Source organism: Phyllostomus hastatus, unplaced genomic scaffold, assembly GCF_019186645.2.
Source record: "Phyllostomus hastatus isolate PE091 unplaced genomic scaffold, TTU_PhHast_1.1 phas_contig_283, whole genome shotgun sequence".
NCBI lineage: Eukaryota > Metazoa > Chordata > Mammalia > Chiroptera > Phyllostomidae > Phyllostomus > Phyllostomus hastatus.
The window spans coordinates 1,748,686-1,766,109 of record NW_025333833.1 but is presented as its reverse complement, the minus strand read 5'-3'; the positions used below and the strand labels follow the sequence as shown (position 1 = coordinate 1,766,109).

At 63.8% G+C, this 17,424-nt stretch overlaps 1 protein-coding gene across 1 annotated transcript; it reads left to right on the top strand.

The window, feature by feature from the left end:
- Nucleotides 1-1,319: 1,319 nt before the first annotated feature.
- ALDH9A1 (aldehyde dehydrogenase 9 family member A1) lies at nt 1,320-15,940 on the top strand. Its single transcript, XM_045838749.1, has 11 exons — nt 1,320-1,559; nt 3,376-3,521; nt 4,507-4,636; nt 4,987-5,121; nt 6,381-6,577; nt 7,101-7,241; nt 9,126-9,314; nt 9,520-9,607; nt 11,751-11,892; nt 13,786-13,898; nt 15,290-15,940. The coding sequence occupies exons 1-11, from the start codon at nt 1,373-1,375 to the stop codon at nt 15,382-15,384; spliced, it is 1,563 nt and encodes a 520-aa protein (XP_045694705.1). The 5' UTR covers nt 1,320-1,372; the 3' UTR covers nt 15,385-15,940.
- The last annotated feature ends 1,484 nt before the right edge of the window (nt 15,941-17,424 follow it).

Sequence of the window (17,424 nt, the reverse complement as noted above, 5' to 3'; positions counted from 1 at the left end):
GGGTGCAGAGAGCTGGAAATGCACACCGGCGCCGTTCGTTTCTGCTCCGACCCTGGAAGCACTGTCTCGAGTGTCATGCGGGCGAGACAGGAGAGAGCACTGAGGAGACCGCAGCCCCCGAAGAGGGAGAAACGCGCAGGAAAGGACGGCGTCCACGCGGCCAGTTTCTGTTGCTGGACGTGCCCGCCGCAGACCCGGGTGCTCAGCCAGGGGGCTGCGTGGACCGTCCTGCGCCTCAGGAGTGCCCAGGCCTTTGTCCTTCAGGTCCCCGGCCAGGCTCCTGTGTGTGCACTGGGTCATCAAGGGTGTCAGGGTGGTTGGGGACACGGGCTGTGACGGAATTCACAAAGGGAAGGAGGTGCGGGGTGGGGGGGGGAGGTTGGACTTTACTTTCCCAAGGGAGGGAGAGGGCTGGGCGCGAAGAAATCCGCCGGCACCGCCCTGAGGGGCCGGGGCTGGGAGTTTCAGCGGGGACCAGGCGGCTGTAGAGCAGGCTGTTTCGGCGAGGCTGCCGCTTGTGTCTAGGTCGTCTTTGGGTGCAGGGTCCGCGGTCGTTGGGGTCCGGCGTGCCCTGTTCTGCAAGCCCCCGGAGTCTGGGCACCTTCAGGACGCTTCTGGCGATTCTCTAGTCCCGAAGATGAAGGCTCACAACACCGTCAGGGTCAAGTTATGCTGCATGGGGTCCAGCCGGCTCTGGGCAGGAGCCTGGGGCAGGGGCTTGGTCCTGCTGAGGGGCAGCCACGGGGTCCGTCAGGATTAGACACAGCACGTGCCCGTCCTGTGTCTCCTGGACCGGCCCTCCCTTGGTCGTTACAACCACCGCTTCAAAGTCCTATCATGCAGTTAATACTTCCGTGATAACACAGTAATGGGGGCTTCAGAGTGAAGGCACCCCCCGAAGTAACATTCCTGGCACCTCAGTGCTTCGCTTTCTTTCGGTGGTAGGGTCAAGGGTGAGATCCCAGGATGGTTACCAGAGAGAGGGAGACAGGCGAGGAAGGAGAGGGGTGGGGAGGAGGAGGAGGAGGAGGAGGAGGAAGACCGAGGAAGAGGGAGGGGGAGGGAAGGAGCGCGCGCGGGGCTAGAATCGCCCCAGCCTTCCGCCTAAGCGAGGGCTTGACCTGGACCGGCGAGGAGCCGGATGACCGGCCCCCAGAAAGTCCCCCGGACGCTGCCCCTGCAGTGCACCCGCCCGACCTGAGACCCCGTCCTAGCCCCGCCCACTCAGGGCCCCGCCCCCACGGGAGGGCCCCGCCCCCCACGTGAGGCCCTCGCCCCCACGCGAGGGCCCCGCCCCCCACGTGAGGCCCTCGCCCCACCCCCCGGACGCGTCTGCAGCTGGTCCGCGCCCTCGCCCACAGCCTCCCGCCGCATGTTGCTTCGCGTCGGCCCGGCCGCGCTCCCCCGAGTTCTGCGCGCTCTCGGGCCCGCTCCCGTCGCCTCCATGAGCACCGGCACCTTCGTCGTTTCGCAGCCGCTCAACTACCGCGGCGGAGCCCGCGTGGAGCCGGCGGACTCCTCGGGCGCGGAGAAGGAGAAGGCGTACGAGCCGGCCACCGGTAACGGCGCGCGGGGGCGGGGGCGGGGGCCGGAGCCGGGTCAGCGCCGCGCGGCCTGCGGGCCCGGGAGCGGCGCGGGGCCTGGAGCGGGCGCGCAGCCCGCCGCGCAGTCGCTCCCTGTTAATGATTACCGCCCACAGCCGGGCCGGGGGGCAGCGGCGGCTCCCCGAGGGCAGCGGGGGACACCGGTGCGAGGACCAGGCGGCGCCCCGATGACGCTGCGACACCGAGGGGCTGGCGGTCCCCGCCAGAGTTCAACTTCGCTGTGCGTGGTGGTGAACCCGAGTAGGGCCGAAGGCGTGCCCGGCACCGCTCGGAGAACGGAGCGGGGCAGCGAGAGGTTTCCCGTTCGGTTCGGTCTGCTGGGCTTTGTGGGTTCTGTGCGGGGCGCGCCACCCCGAAGGGCCTGCAGCCCGAGCGCTAGGTCGGCTTGCTTGCGCGGGACCGGAGGGCTGGGACTCGCCGCCCTCGGAGACCCCCCCCCTGCCCAGCAGGAAGCGGCCTGGGCACCCACACACACTCTCCGCGAGGAGGAAACAGCCCTTAGGCCGCCCCCCTCCCCCCAGGAACGTGAAAGCCGGAAAACCGGCTCTTTGCGTTAATCCCCTGCGTGTGAGATCCGTAATCCGTAGCCGTTGCCCTCACCGGCTGGCCGCCCGACTTTGTGACAAGTTGCAGGTTTGTGCAACTCGGGGAAAGCAGAGACCCTGGAGGTCTTCAGGGAGGGACGGGCAGGCGGACTGGGCTGACGACCGAGTTCCTGCTGGTAGTCGGTGGGTGGGTCCCAGCCTGGCGGACAGGGGCTCGGGCAGCAGTTTGCCCAGAACAGGGACAGGGAATGAGGTTGGGGTAAGAGCAGGAAAGGATTTAATATATATATATACACACACACACATGTACATATGTATATGTGTGTGTGTGTGTGTGTGGAGAAAAAATAAACGCGGTTGCATTTAGGGCGATTTTTCCTGACTCAGCCGCTTACTCGCCCCGTCCATCAGGCCGTAGCGTGGGCCCTGCGGGAGGGTTTCCGCGGAGCCCCGGCCGGGGATGTCCAGTCAGAACCCACAACCCTCGGGGCCGAGCACAGTGCTTCCTCGTTGACTGGGCAAGGCCCTGCGCTCCTCCAGTGCCGGAAGTCGACGTGGCAGAGTGGTTGCCGCGGAGTCAGTGCCGGCAACACAGCTGTGGAATGGGGGCGGTGGGCAGGGCTCCTCACCTGCCGTCGGGGCGTGCTGGGGGCAGCGGCCGTGATCTCGCCAGTTAGGTGACAGGATTGCCGTCCTCCTCAGAGGCGTCTGCAGCTTCTATTAGATTCTTCAAGGGGGCCAGTGACCCCAAAGCAAGGCCAGGAACTGCTGGGGTAGGGGCGGCCACTAAGTCACCACATACCGAAAGACAAGAGGAGGGTCTGGCCTGCAGCCCTTCAAGGCCGGGCGGGTTCACAGGGGACGCGGGCAGACGGAACGACATTTGAGGGGCCCGTGGGGACGTCAGACAGGCCTTTATTCTGGGAAAGGTGGGGCAGTCCATGGGTGCCACCAGCCAGGTGTTACATGGCAGGAAGTGCCGACTCCCTTACACGCTGAATGCGCATGAAGCCGGCCGGATGCCAACACATTATATAACAGACCGCGATTGCTCTGGGTTGTGTGAACACGGACGGCTAAGTCTCGGCTGCCCGGGCATCCGGGCGAGGGAGCCCGGCCGATTCCATTTTCCCTGCGGTAGCCCTGAGAGGAGCCTGGGATACGTAGTAGCTGATTTCCCTGTGCGCCGGGCTGGGAGTGAACCCGTGTGCTGTGTCTGTCTCTAGGCCGGGTGATAGCCACTTTCACGTGCTCCGGAGAAAAGGAGGTGCATTTGGCTGTTCAAGATGCAAAGGCCGCCTTCAAGATATGGAGGCAGAAGTCCGGCCTGGAGCGGGGCCGCGTCCTCTTGGAGGCTGCCCGGATCATACGGGTATGCTTCCGTTTATCCCCTTCCCGGACGGCGGGCAGGCCGTGGCTCAGAGAGAACCCGTTTCCCGGCCGGCCTGGGAGGTTTTTCCTGTCTTACCCCATCACTCCCCACCCTCCAGAAAAGGTGATCCGTGAAAGATCGCCGGGAGATCTATCCACACAGGGATCATCCAGAAACGTCCGTGTAGATCGTCACCTTAGGTGTACTTTCCCGGACTTTCCCGTTCATCCCGGAGCTGTGTCCACCGTCTTTGCATTGTAGGCTGCAGCCGGAGCGGCATTTGCAAAGAGAATCGCTGAGTTCTGCGTGTTGGGGGCGACGTGGCCTTTCTCTGGGGGTGCTAACACGCCGCACGCCTACCCTCTCCCGCCCGTGGGGTGGCCGGCCGGCCGTGTTGCATCCTTCTCTAAGGACGGTCCTCTCCTGCTGGGCCCATGCACACGTGCAGACTCACATACATGTGCTCGTACACGCACACCTGTGCGACTCTCACTTCCCACAGCGCCCCTCCTCTGGCCGATCCTGAAACGAGGCGCCCGTCTCGGACCCGGGGCCGCTCCCCTGGTGGGAGGACGGGTTTGCTGCCCAGCACTCAGCCTTTGTCTCTCTTCCCAGCGCAGCGCTGCCGTTCCCTTTCTCTTCTTTGTGTCTTTCTTAAAGGTCTTATGTATTTATTTTTAGAAGAAGACAATGGGAGGGAGAAAGAGAGGGAGAGAAACATCAACGCGTGGTTGCCGCTTGTGCGCCCCCTACTGGGGGACCCAGGCATGGGCCCTGACTGGGAATCAAACCAGCGACCCTTTGCTTCGCAACCCAGTGCTCAGTCCACCGAGCCACACCAGCCAGGGCCCGTTCCCTTTATTTCCATTTAAACAAAAGCCGTCTCTGTCTTTCCCATCGAGGCCCCGTTGTCCGTCGGCGGATGGACTCGGTTCCTTCCGGTGCGTGGCAGCGTGTCTGAAAGCTGGTCTCTGCTCGGCCGCAGGAGCGGAAGGATGAGATCGCCACCGTGGAGACCATCAACAACGGCAAGTCCGTCTTCGAGGCCCGCTGGGACGTCGACACCTGCTGGCAATGCCTGGAGTACTACGCGGGCCTGGCTGGCTCCATGGGCGGTGAGCCTCGCCCGCCCTCCGCGACCGGCTGCTGAGGGTGGCCGGCAGAGCCCGGGGTGCAGGGCAGAGGTTTCAGGGGTGAGGCGGGTCTGGGTTGTTGTCCCCCCCCGGAGGCCCAGTGGTGTTAGGGAGCGCTGGGAGGGGAGGGGGGCCAGGACTCAGTGTGTGCAGAGGACGTGCCACAGCCGACGGGGTGTGGAGAACGGGCGGGAGAGTGCAGCCGGCGGGTGGGGGGCCGGGTGCAGCGAGCAGCCGGGGCGGGCCAGGTGAGGACCGGGAGAGAACAGGTGTCTGTGAGGCCTCGGGGACAGCACACCTGCCCTCTTCCTCACTCTTGTCTTTCCCCGCAGGCGAGCACGTCCAGCTCCCAGGCGGGTCCTTCGGTTACACCAGGCGGGAGCCGCTGGGCGTGTGCGTGGGCATAGGGGCCTGGAACTACCCCTTCCAGATCGCCTGCTGGAAGTCGGCCCCGGCCTTGGCTTGTGGTGAGCAAGGCCGTCCCTCCAGCGCGTGCCTGTCCCTTCTGTCCCTCGCCGCTGCACACTCACGGACCCTCCCACACTCACACACCCTCACACTCACGCACCCTCCCACACTCTCCCTTACTCTCCCATTCACACGCACACTCATTCACACACTCATTCACACACACCCATACTCACACACACATGTATACACTCACTTTCACTCATACACACTGACACATACCCCCACACACACACTCCACTGATACACACACTCATACACATTCACATACCCGTACACACTCACTCACACCCTCACATCACACACACACTCGTTCTCACTCACACACGCTGACGCACACACGTGCGCACTTTCCTCACCTCCGGAGGCCGTGCTGGGCGTCCGAGCCTCAGACGACACGTGTCCCTTCCTGCCCAGCCCTGCGGGGGGCGGGGCTCGTGGTGCGGGGGCGGGGGGCCCATGGGGGCTGGCCAGGTCGCTCCTGGTGGCTCGTCTCACTGGCTCCGTTCCCGGGAAGGACGGCGGTCGGCGTGGGTGTCGGAGGCTCGTTCCTTACTCGCGAGTCAGACGGCTGCGGCGTGTGCTCCTGGACGTTCTCTTCCTTCCCGGACGTGGGTCCCCGTACGGGGGGTGGAGGGGGGGCCTTAGGAACCCGAGGCGGCGCGGGGAGCAGAGGCCAGCTCCCACCCCCATTTGTGTGCGGAGAAACGGCGCCCACGGCCCCGTCACGGGTGCTGTGGCCGGCGGGCTTCCCGGGGGGCCTCGTCCCCTTTGAAGACAGGAGCCTGCAGGGAGGGCGACTGCCCGAGGACGCGTGTGAGGTGCGAGGGACGCGGCGCTGACGCTGCAGCCCTCCACGTTCTCCCACACGGCCCCGAGGTCCAGGGAGACACGGGCCGGCGGCGTCCCCGGCTTTGGGGACTGGTCCGACTGCTTGACCGCCCTGGGCTCCAGTGCAACTGTAGTGAAACGGGCCCACTCCGCCCCGCCCGCTCCAGCCGGCGCAGGGGCCAGGTGTGGTGCGGCGGGGGAGGGGCCTGCGCACACAGGTGTGGGGCCGCTGGTGGCCGAGCCAGTGTGGGGGGGTGGGGGCTGTGTGATGAGCGAGGCCGAGGGGACGATGAGATGCACCTGCCGACGGGAACGGACTCGGCGGGCCGGGGCACAGCTGGAGGCGTGCTCGGTTTGTCCCGTCTCACCCGTGTGTGTGTGTGTGTGTGTGTGTGTGTGTGCGTGCGCGCGCGTGCGTGTGATGCAGGAAACGCCATGGTCTTCAAGCCGTCCCCGTTCACGCCCGTGTCCGTGCTGCTGCTGGCTGAGATCTACACCCAGGCCGGGGCGCCCCCCGGCCTCTTCAACGTGGTGCAGGGCGGGGGCGCCACGGGCCAGCTCCTCTGTCAGCACCCCGACGTGGCCAAGGTCTCCTTCACCGGCAGTGTGCCCACCGGCGCGAAGGTGAGGTCCCGCAGGCTGGGCTGGCGCCAGCGGCGCCCATGGCGGAGGCCCGAGCCCCGGTCCTCCCCGGCTGGTCTGGGAGGGAGGCTGCGGGCGTCCCCCAGGCGAGGTGGACAGACGTCACCGCCCCCCATGGACTGCCCCCGTGTGGTGGGATGACTCGGCGCACCTGGGGCAGCCGCCTCGGAAGGAAGGGTGTCCTCTGTGTACTTTACTTCACACTCTTGGCTTTGACCTTCATCTGGGCTCCGACCCCGTCAGCCCCGAACGTGGTGCCGGCAGCACCAAGCGTTTCTGCCCGTGGGAGTCAGCACGGAGGCTGCTGAGCGTCCCCTGGGTCCTCGGTGGTGTTCAGATGAGTCCCCCTTCTCTCCGTGGGCTCTCGTCGGCATCCGGGCAGAGCTTTTAAGTGGGCGGAGCCCGCAGCGAGCACCGGGAACAGGGCAGCGCGGCCCGCGGCGGCGGCAAGTCTGGCGGCCCGGGGCCCAGGTCACTGAGCGTGCGTCTGCTCTTGTTCCCTGAGGTCATGGAGGCCTCGGCGAGAGGAATCAAGCCCGTCACCTTGGAGCTGGGAGGCAAGTCTCCTCTGATCATCTTCTCGGACTGCGACCTGGAGAACGCCGTGAAGGGGGCGCTGATGGCCAACTTCCTCACGCAGGGCGAGGTGAGCGCGCCGGGAGGGGCCGGCCAGGGGGCGGCCGGCGGCAGGCTGCGGGGAAGCCGGTGTCTGGAGGCGGTGTCGGGCTCACGGGGTGGGGGGGTCGCACGGATGGATGGGGCTCGCAGCGCTCGCGTGCACTTCCGAGCTGGGCGCCTCCCGTGTCCCCGGTTCCCCGCGTTTGTCGTCCTGGGTCTCCCTGTAGCGTGTGCGCTGCTGTCTCTGAGAACCTCCGGAAGTCACAGGCACAAGATCCCCAACTGTAAATCCTCCTGTGTTTCCCGAAAACGCGTATGTTCTCTGCCCCAGCCCAGCATGCTCTGGAAAACTGCCAGTGCGACCACCCAGTCCCCGGATCTTGTTTTTGTTTGTTTGCTGGCCTTTCGGCCAGAGCAGACGGTTTTCTGTTTGCTTGTTGGGCTACACAGACTTGTGACAAATACACCTCCTGGCGGTCAGGAGTGCGGGTTTTTCACGGTTCCCTCTGCGTTTGGCCCGAGGGCGTGGATGGAGCTCTGTGCTCCGAGGGTGCTGGGCTCGGCCCTGCCTCTTCCCCGCCCCCGTGTGGTGTGTGTTTAAGTAACTCGTTCATGTAGTTCTCTTTCATTTGAGGTTTATTTTCCCCATCCTGCTGCTTTTAAAGTTTCACTTACTGTGTAATTAGGGGAAATACCAACGTGGTTCTAAAAGTTAAAATTTTGCAAAAAGCCACACAGAAACGTCCGTCTTCCGCATTGCCCTTGACCGGCTCCCACCCCCTCCTGAGGCTGCCGGCCCAGCCTGTTTCTGACTTGTCCTTCCTGTGTTTCTTTTTACACAAGGGAGCAGTACTTACGTATATGCATTTGAAGACTTTTTATTTGTTCGTTCTTACAGGGGGAGGGAGGGAGAAAGAGGAGGAGACAGACATCAGTGTGTGAGTGATACATTGATCGGGGACCTCTCACGCGCCCCCTACTGGGGACCTGGCCCACAACCCAGGCACGTGCCCCGGCTGGGAATCGAACCATCGACCCTTTGGTTCGCAGGCCGGCACTCAGTCCACTGAGCCACATCAGCCAGGACACCCAGGTGTTTCTTACTTCCCGCCTCTCTTACGCACGGGAGCTGGCATATCGGAGGCCCTTCCTCGCACTTGACTTTCTCCGCTAATACCTGGAAATCCTGGCTGCCCAGCATAATCCCTTGTGCCGCTGGTGGCGTTTGAACAGGAGTGAAGTTCATGTCTACGGGCAAGTCGAAATCCTTGATAATCGTGGTTTTGGAGACAGGCGTTGCTTACGCAATGCTCCGGGCTTTCACTGGGCTTAAGCCCTGGGTTCTTAACTGCTTTTGCTCTGTCCCCTCTCATCCTTCCCTCTCCCTCCTGAACATGCGCCAGGCTGAGCGGCTGCTAGGGGCGCACAGGAGAGGGAGGGCCCGAGGGCCTCGGCGACATTTAAACACGGGAAGACGGAGGTTTCGTCTCAAAGGGCAGGCAGCTTGTGCTGTGGGGTGACGTGCCCGCAGTTACATGTGCGATCCTCGTCGTACAGGGGTAGTTTTCATCGATGGGAGTAACCTTTACACAAGTACAGTGTATTTGTTGCCCCGGCTGGTGTGGCTCAGTGGATTGAGCACCAGCCTGTGAGCCAGAGGGTCTCCAGTTCGATTCCCAGTCAGGGCTCATGCCTGGGTGGTGGGCCAGGTCCCCAGTAGGGGGCGCCTGAGAGGCAACCACACACTGATGTTTCTCTCCCTCTCTTTCTCCCTCCCTTCCCCTCTCTCTAAAAATAAATAACATCTTTAAAAACACTATAATGTATCATTTTTAGGTTAAACCTATAGGATTTTCATTCCTTTCCTTTTTTTTTTCTTTGCATACTGATAATTTGTGTCTGCTTTTTTAAGGTTTGTTGTAATGGCACCAGGGTGTTTGTGCAGAAGGAGATTCTGGGTAAATTCACAGAGCAGGTGGTGAAGCGGACCCAAAAGATAAAAATTGGGGACCCCCTTCTGGAAGACACCAGAATGGGCCCCCTCATCAACCGGCCGCACCTGGAGCGCGTCCTTGGGTTTGTCAAAGTGGCCAAGGAGCAGGTGAGGAACTGGGGGGGTGGTGCTGGGATGGAGGGGAGGGGGCCCTTCCTGGGACCGCACGCCCTCGGCTCTTGGGGTCTGGGGCAGCGTCCCCATCTGTCCCTGCGGCGGGTGACTAAGTACGCATTCGTCCAGGAGTGCACGGGGCGGGGTGGGGGGCTTGCGTGTTCGACACGAGGTGAGCATGGCGGCTTCTCTGTTGCAGGGGGCCAAGGTGCTGTGTGGGGGAGAGCCGTACGTGCCCGAAGACCCCAAACTGAAGGACGGCTATTACATGAGCCCCTGCGTGCTGAGTACGTCTTCCCCTTCGCGTTTGCTCTCCGACGGTCCGAGCAAACTGTTGGGTGGGAAGGGGTTCCTGTCAAGTGCGTGCGTGGTGCCAAGCAGGGGTTGGCAGACGGTGTGTCCCGTCACCCCGATTTAAGAAGTAGAGTTCGCCCCTCCCCTGGGGCGGCCAGGTGGGTCAGCGCGCCGGGGACTGACTGCAGCCACACCTGTTGTCCCGGAAGGAAGGGCCTCAGGGAAAGGAACGTGCATGTTCGATTAGAAAGAAAAGTCATGAGTTTCGTCGCTCGAAAGGGCAGTTAAGAACGCACCGGTCTTTGAACTGTCGGTCCTCGGGGTCGCCGGACAGCACGGCGGGACCCCGAAACACGGTGTGTAACCTGGGCCTTTTCAGCGCCTCCTGTCACTCTGACCGTCTCCTGGCGTGGGCACGCAGCGCAGCGGTCACCCTGCTGTCCTCGGCCAGCCCTGTTGGTCCCGGCCCAGGGTGCCGGCTGCTCTCGAGGCCAGTGTCACTGTCACGCTTTCCTCCGTCCCGTCCCCTGTGTGTCGTGTCGGCTTTCGAACACCACATGCAGGTTGAGTTGTGTCAGGCGATTCCTCACGCCCGATTTGGAAGGCAGAGCCAACTGGTTTTTGTCCCCGAGGTTGATGGGTGTCAGTTTTGGCCACCGATGCTCCGTGCCCTTGGACTAGCCAGCGGTCACTGATGCGCAGGAAGAGTTGGCAGTGTCCTCGAAATACAGAATCACTTTGTCCCCGGCCTGCTGAAGGCCAGGGGTGCGCCTGGGCAGGAAGGGGCGGGGTGTGCGTGAGGGTGTCTGCCGGTGGTGGCTTTCTCTGGGTGCTGGCAGGGAAGGCAATCTTTGTCGTGCATTGTGCGTTTCTGAAGACTGGATTTTCGGTTTTCATTTCCCTAAGTACTGGGCGGGGAGCCAAGCAGAGTGAGCCGGGCGTCGGGCAGCGGCCTTCCCGTGCCCAGCTCTGCACAGCGCCGGCCGCGCGCGGGGCCTGCCGGGGAAGCCGCTGCCTCCTGGGACTGTGGAGCAGTGACCTGTCTGGAGCGGCAACACCTGGGCTAACGGTTTCCCTAGTAATCGCGCGGATGACTCAGTTTCTGAGTCAGGGCACACACAGGGAGCCGTCCTCAAGCGCACCCCGAGGACCGTTTAACACCTGCGGATGCACACGCTCTAATCCCCGTCCTGGGAGGGGCAGGACTCGTCGTCTCTGCGGGCGTGTGAATGCTCGGCGGGCAGACCTCGGCTCTTGCAAAGCCGGTGTAGCCAGTAGCTTCTCACGCTGCCCTACGGCCTCATGGTGCCTGCGTCACAACATGTCTGCAGGAGCCAGCGTCTCCCCCCACGCTGTGGTCGCCCCCATCGGCCACATGGGCAGCTAGGGCGCCCCCTCTGCAGACCACCGGGGTGCAGCCTGCGACCCCTGAGCACAGGGGCACCTGTCCGCGGGCCTGCGTTAACATGCCACGTGTGAGTTGGGTCTTTTCCAAAGACCGGCCCCTTTAATTTAAGGATATTCTCATATCAAGGAGACAGTGTCTCAGTTATTTCTAAGTTTGTGTTTTTGTAAGGGAAGTTTTTATTTCTAATTCTGACTAAATCACAGAGTCATCAAGAAAAGAGGGGAGAGGTATAAAAAGCATTACTCACATATGTAACATTTTAACAGAAATCGGGACGAGACCTCACCCAGTCTGTATGTTTTTCGGTGACTGCTTCCTCGCGAGCATTTGCTTACGAAATTCGCTTCGACACGTCACTCTGAGAAGCTCCGTCACAGTCGGGCCCGGGCGCCTGGTGCCCGCGGTCCTTTCCCTTGTGTGCGTGTGTAGGCTGCCCCTTCCGGTTGTCACTCTGGCAGGTGACGTGGCGTGACGGCTGTCCTGCGTACGCATGCCGGTCACCTCGCTAGCTCGTGACGAGTTAACACATGGATTTAAAGTCACACAAAGGCCGTGGCGCGGCTGTGCCGTGCAGCCGCCACGCGGAAGAGGTGCCCCGACGTGTCCCCACCCCCGGGGTGCGTCCTGCGGGAGTGTCTCGGGAGCTGTGTGTCCCACGGTGCGCCGGGGACACGGAGACCTCCCAGGAGCGGCCGCGCCTCACGAGCCGGTTCCCTGTGCCCATGCAGCGGACTGCCGAGACGACATGACGTGCGTGCAGGAGGAGATCTTCGGGCCGGTCATGTCCATCCTGTCCTTCGACACCGAAGCCGAGGTCCTGGAGAGAGCCAACGCCACCCCGTTCGGGCTGGCCTCCGGCGTCTTCACCAGGTACGTGGGGGCGGCCCCCACGGGCTCGGGCCCGGAGGGGGCGGGGTCGGGGACACAGGCCCCGCCCCCCTGGCTGCCTGTGCATCGGTGCCCCCCGTGAGGGTGGGAGGTGCCCCAGTCGCCGTGTGTGTCCTCGGCCCGGATGGCCAGAGAGCCTGGCCGCTGAGCTGATGGTGGAGATTCTCTCCCTTTTCGTTGGTTTACTGAGGAAACGTGTAAGGGGCTGGCCTCTAAAGCGTGAGAAACTGCGTGTGCAGGGTCAGAAACCCAGCGTGTGAGCGGAGGGCAGGGTCCTCCGGAACGTGAGTTCGGGCGGCTGTGCGCCGCCCTCGGGGCCCGCGTTGTCCTGCGGGAGACGCTTTGTCTGTTGCCGCCCAGTGACGGTGTTTCCGGTGTTGATCTTGTGGTTGACACCTCCCTATACAGACTGCTACCGCGGTAATAGAGGCAAAACGGGACTCGGAGCGGCGCGTCTCTGAGACGGCCGCCAGGTGTCCGATGGTGTGCACACGGGGACCAGCCCGGGGCTGTCACGGTCAGCCATCTGGGGCTGCCGTGCCCTGGGGTTTCGCCATTTCTTTGGTGGTAACCAAGGTTACATCTTTTTTTTCCTTTTTTAAAAGTATTTTATGTATTTATTTTTAGAGAGAGGGGAAGAGAAGGAAGAGAGGGAGAGAAACATCAGTGTGTTGTTGCCTCTCGCGTACCCCCTACTGGGGACCTGGCCCGCAACCCAGGCGTGTGCCCCAACTGGGAATCGAACCCGCAACCCTTTGGTTCACAAGCCTGTGCTCAATGCATTGAGCTACACCGGCCAGGCCAAGGTTACATCTTTTTGTAGCTTTGCTGTCCAGAACCTGGAGGGGAGACCCGAGTCTCCCTGGGGGCCCTGATGGAGTAGCTTCTCTGTGAGCGCTGGAGGAAAGATCGAGGGGCTGCTGCTTTAAAAGGAAAAAATTATCTTCTACAATTTTAGGGTCAGCACAAAATTGAGCAGGAGGTACAGAGCTCTCCCACCCACCGGGCCACGCCCGCCTCGTGCCGCCTCCTTTGTTATCAGCGTCCCCGCAGACGGGCCGTTTGTCACAATCGATGGCCCTGCACGAACCCATCGCCCTTGCCCCACGGCTGCCGTGCACACCGGGGCTCACTCGGTGCCGTGCAGCCTGTGGCTCGGGCAGGCGTGTGGGGGACCAGGGCCCATTTGGGGGCCACACAGAGCGGAGGCCCCACCCTGCCAGCCCCTGGGAGAGGCGGCTCGGTGGTGCGGGGGTCCGGCGGGCTAAGCCTCGGCTGACACTTTCCTGCCAGGACACGGGCACCATTGGCCACAGAGGAGGGCGCCCCTGAGCCGTTCCTGCTCTGACCCCGCTGCTGGGCAGTTCACACACGGACGGACCCTCCCCCAGTCCCGGTGTGCAATCCACGGCGTGCAGTGTGTTCATGGTTGTGCAACCCTCCGCACACCCTGAGGTTATTAGCACGTTCTCCCCGGTCCGAGGACACCGAGTCAGTCCTCGCTGGCCCCGCCCCCAGCCCCGGGCAGCCTCCGCTCCTCGAGCGCTGTCTCCGCGGATCCGCTTACTCTGAACGTTCTGTGTGCGTGGCCGATGCACTGCGCAACCTTCCGGGTCTGGCGTCCTTCACTGAGCACGAGTTCGGGGCTCGCTCACGTTGGAGGGTGTGCCACTCACGCTCTGCTCCCCAGTGACGGTCCAGTGCGTGTTCGTGCCGCGCCTCCGTCACGCTGGCGGGCACGAGGGCTGTCTCTGCCTGTCGGCCGTCATGCATGACTAGGCGTGCGCCAGGCTCCGTGTGGGAGCTGAGCGCCTGCTCCCTGTCCTTGGGGCAGCGAGAGGAGCTGACCGAGCTGCGTCCTCCCCCCCCCCCCAGGGACGTCCAGCGCGCCCACCGCGTGGCGGCCGAGCTGCAGGCCGGAGTCTGCTACGTCAACAACTACAACGTCAGCCCCGTGGAGCTGCCCTTCGGCGGGTACAAGAAGTCAGGTGAGGGGCCGGCCGGGTCTCTGGGGACACGGGGTGTCCTTCCCTCCTCGTCGGCCGGGGTGTGTCGCCCAGCCCCAGGGGGCACGTGCGGTCCCCTCGTCCTCCCCCGAGCCCTGTGTGGTGGGGGGGTGGGGGTGTCGCCGGCTAACACAATCTCACAGAGGCCTGTCCCGTGGACCGAGTCACTGCTCTCCGCAGTCTGTGGTCACCGTGGGAACAAACCCACTGCCGGAGGCCCCGTCCCAGCAGCCCTGGTCGCCGACCGCCCTGGGCCTGCAGATTCCGTGTAGGGGCCGTGTCTCTAGTGCCTCAGAAAGCACGTGTGAATTTGTCTTCTCCGTTATGACAGATTGGTGACAGTCCCTTAACCCAGCTCCCAGCCATCGGTTACTGTCCTTGTCATACCAGGCGGCCTGGGAATGCCGTCCCTAAGCCACCGCCGGTTCCTTCCATGTCTTCAGCGATCGGCTGGGCCTGTCGCCTTGATGTGGCCCGTCTGTGCCTCAGGGGCGGTCGGGGCAGCAGGCCCGTCACCAGCCCTCCGAGGGCCCCCCTCTGGCCAGGGCTGCCTGTCACCGTTGGCTGGCGTCTCGAACGCTTCTTGTCAACGCTGGCGTGGACTCCAGTCCGTGCCCTCGTCTGCTGGCACGTATTCGTGGCCGCCGGTGTCGGCCCACGTGGAAGCCCCGTGGCAGCCGACCTGGCTGGGCGCTGCTCTGGCCGTTCGGTTGGGTCTGGTCCCCGAGCACGGCCCCCCGATCGTCCTCGTCCCCGTGGGGCCGATGCGGAGCAGGACCAGAGTGCACTTTCGTTCTCACATCACCCCTGGGCCAGGGAGAAGTTTGTTTGGAATCTGCAGAGTGGCCTCACGGGGCCCCCAGGCCGCCTCTCCCTTCCCCGGGTCTGAGTGCCCTGAGTGTCCGGTGCAGCGCCCACGGGTGTGCCCACTTGGGGTGAGAGCAGACACGGGGAGCCCAGCCAGCTCCGCCCCCAGGACTCACACAGAGCCTGGGCCGGACCTCTGTCACCTGGGAGCGGTGCGCCCCGGGAACGTGCACCGTGGGGACCGGGCTGCCCCCCGGGCTGGGGCAGGGGCACAGGAAGGGCCCAGCAGGGGACGCTGCCCCTCCAGCATGGAGCCTCCGGCACGGCCGCGGGGCAGCCGCTCGGCTTTGCAGGACGGGGGGTCGCTTTTCTGTGGGTCGCTTTCCCACACCTTGCCCCGCAGCTGGTGGTCGCCCCGCAGCTGATGCGTCAAGTGAGGCCTCGACCTCCTGCTTGTCGGCCCTGGGTCCTCCCGCGGCCCGGGGGGCAGCGCCCGCCTCTGCAGGTCGCTGCGGCTTCCCCACCGGCCGCGGCACCGGCTCACCCTCCCCCTCGTCTGCCCCCAGGGTTCGGCAGAGAGAACGGCCGGGTCACGATGGAGTACTACTCCCAGCTGAAGACCGTGTGCATGGAGATGGGCGACGTGCAGTCCGTTTTCTGAGCGCGGCCCTGAGGGCTGGGGACGCGCAGAGCGCGAATGCCGCCCGGCGTCCCCCCGTCACTCAGCTGTGCCCCCGTCACTCGGCCGTCCCCCCGACGGAAAGTGTGCAGAAGTGCCTTAGATTCTAATCAAGAGAGCCATGATGTCCTGCAGTTCGAGTTTCCCTGTGACCCTGAGCAGCAGTAACACACATCCGGGTTGGGCGGACTCTGCCCCGCCCCCAGACCCGCCCCTGCCCGCCCCCTGCCCGTCCCCTGCATGCTCCGTCCTCTCTCTAGCTTCCTGCAACCAACCGCCTCCTTTCCGGTGCCTGGTGGACCCTGGACAGAGGGCTCGCTGACGTGTTCTCAGCTCCCGCCCCTTGTCACTCGGGGGGCCGGGCACTGGATGAGCCCCTCCAGGGGAGCGCTGACTTGCCAGAGGAAGCGCCGCGTTCCCCCGGGGCTGCGTCTTGGGCCTTCAGCTTGCTCTCCTGTGTCCCAGCAGTTCCCTGTTAAATGGTCAGGTTATTTCTGCCACTGCGCTGTGCCGGAGTTCAATAAATCACATGCTAATCCGTTCAGTTTCATGTTTCGAAACCAAGCGTCTTTCAAGGTTTGGGGGAAAGAAAGATTTTATTTATATTTAGACAGAAAGGGAGGTAGAGACAGAGGGAGAGAAACATCAGTGTGTGGTTGCCTCTCACACGCCTCTAGCTGGGGACCTGGCCCACAACCCAGGCATGTGCCCTGACTGGGAATCGAACCCGTGGCCCCTCCGTTCTCAGGCCAGTGCTCAGTCCACTGGGCCACCCCAGCCGGGGCTGACAGGTGAGTCTTGTGCACGGCAGTCTGTCAGGCTGGTGCAGCGTGGTCCCCGGCATTGGCCGCATGTTAGCGTCACCCAGAGCAGCTTTGCACATGCTGAGATTCTGTCTGATTTCCTCGGTCCGTGGCAGCGGGCGTCTCCAAGGGCGCTGCCCAGGTGAATCTGGTGGACGGCCCGGGCGGAGAACACTGCTTTGGGGCCGTGCCACGTCCAGCAGCCACGAGCCACATGCAGCCGCTGCTGAAAACTCGGTTCGTTACAGTCAAATACAAGTTCAGCTCGTCCGTCATTCCAGCCTCGTTGCAAGCGCGCAGTGCTGAGCACAACAGTGGCGCCGGGGTCGGACAACGCGGGTGTAGGGTGCACTTGGCCCTCGAAGGCAAAGGGGTGCCCACCGGGTGCTTTGGAAAATCGGCTGTAACTTCTGACTCCGCCCTGGGCCCTGGGAAGCCGTGCGCTCGGCCAGCCGTGGATTGAAAACGGCACTTTCCGTCCGCGGTCGGGAATGGGCGGCTGAGAACGCGAAGATCCGGTTCTCCGGCCTGGGTGGCTGCAGCGGCAGGTACGCCACCCGCGGATGCGCAGGGACATTTGTCGACGGCAAACTCGACTGTAAGTGCCCCGTGCGGTTCTGCCCTGCGGTGCCGCGGGGTGAGCTGTGTTTCCAGTGTCAGGACCCTCGAAGGGCGCGCTGGCCAAGGGGGGAGGGACAGAGACTGCACAGTGACAGTGCAGGGAGGGGGCAGGCCCGGGTCCTGGGGACCCTAGAGAACCACCTGGCTGTCCGCTGCTGGTGCCGTTTCTCCAGCAGGTGGCGCCCGAGTCCACCCGGCACCTTGTGTTGGGACTCTGCGGCCTCCAGGACTTCAGAGGGGAGTGCCGCCCCGCCCCGCCCCGCCCCGCCCCACCCCACCCCACCTCTCTGCTCGGCGCCGCTGGGCACAGCCCCCCACGGTCCTCTAACGACCCCTAGGAGAGCTCAGCTCACATCTTTCCGTGACATAAACTGAGTCCATGCACACGGCCATGGTAGCAGAGTGGCGGGGCTCCTTAGGCTGGTTCTCGGTCCGCCAGGCAAGGGAGCCGAGCAGAGACCCCAGGGCAGACAGGGTCGCTCTGCAGCGCCACCTGCAGACTGGACTGCGTCCAGCTGAGGGGGCCGGGAGCTGAACCGACTCCCACCCCGGGTCCCCGTGCCAGTCCCAGCGCCCTCCTCCGACGGGCTGGGGCTCC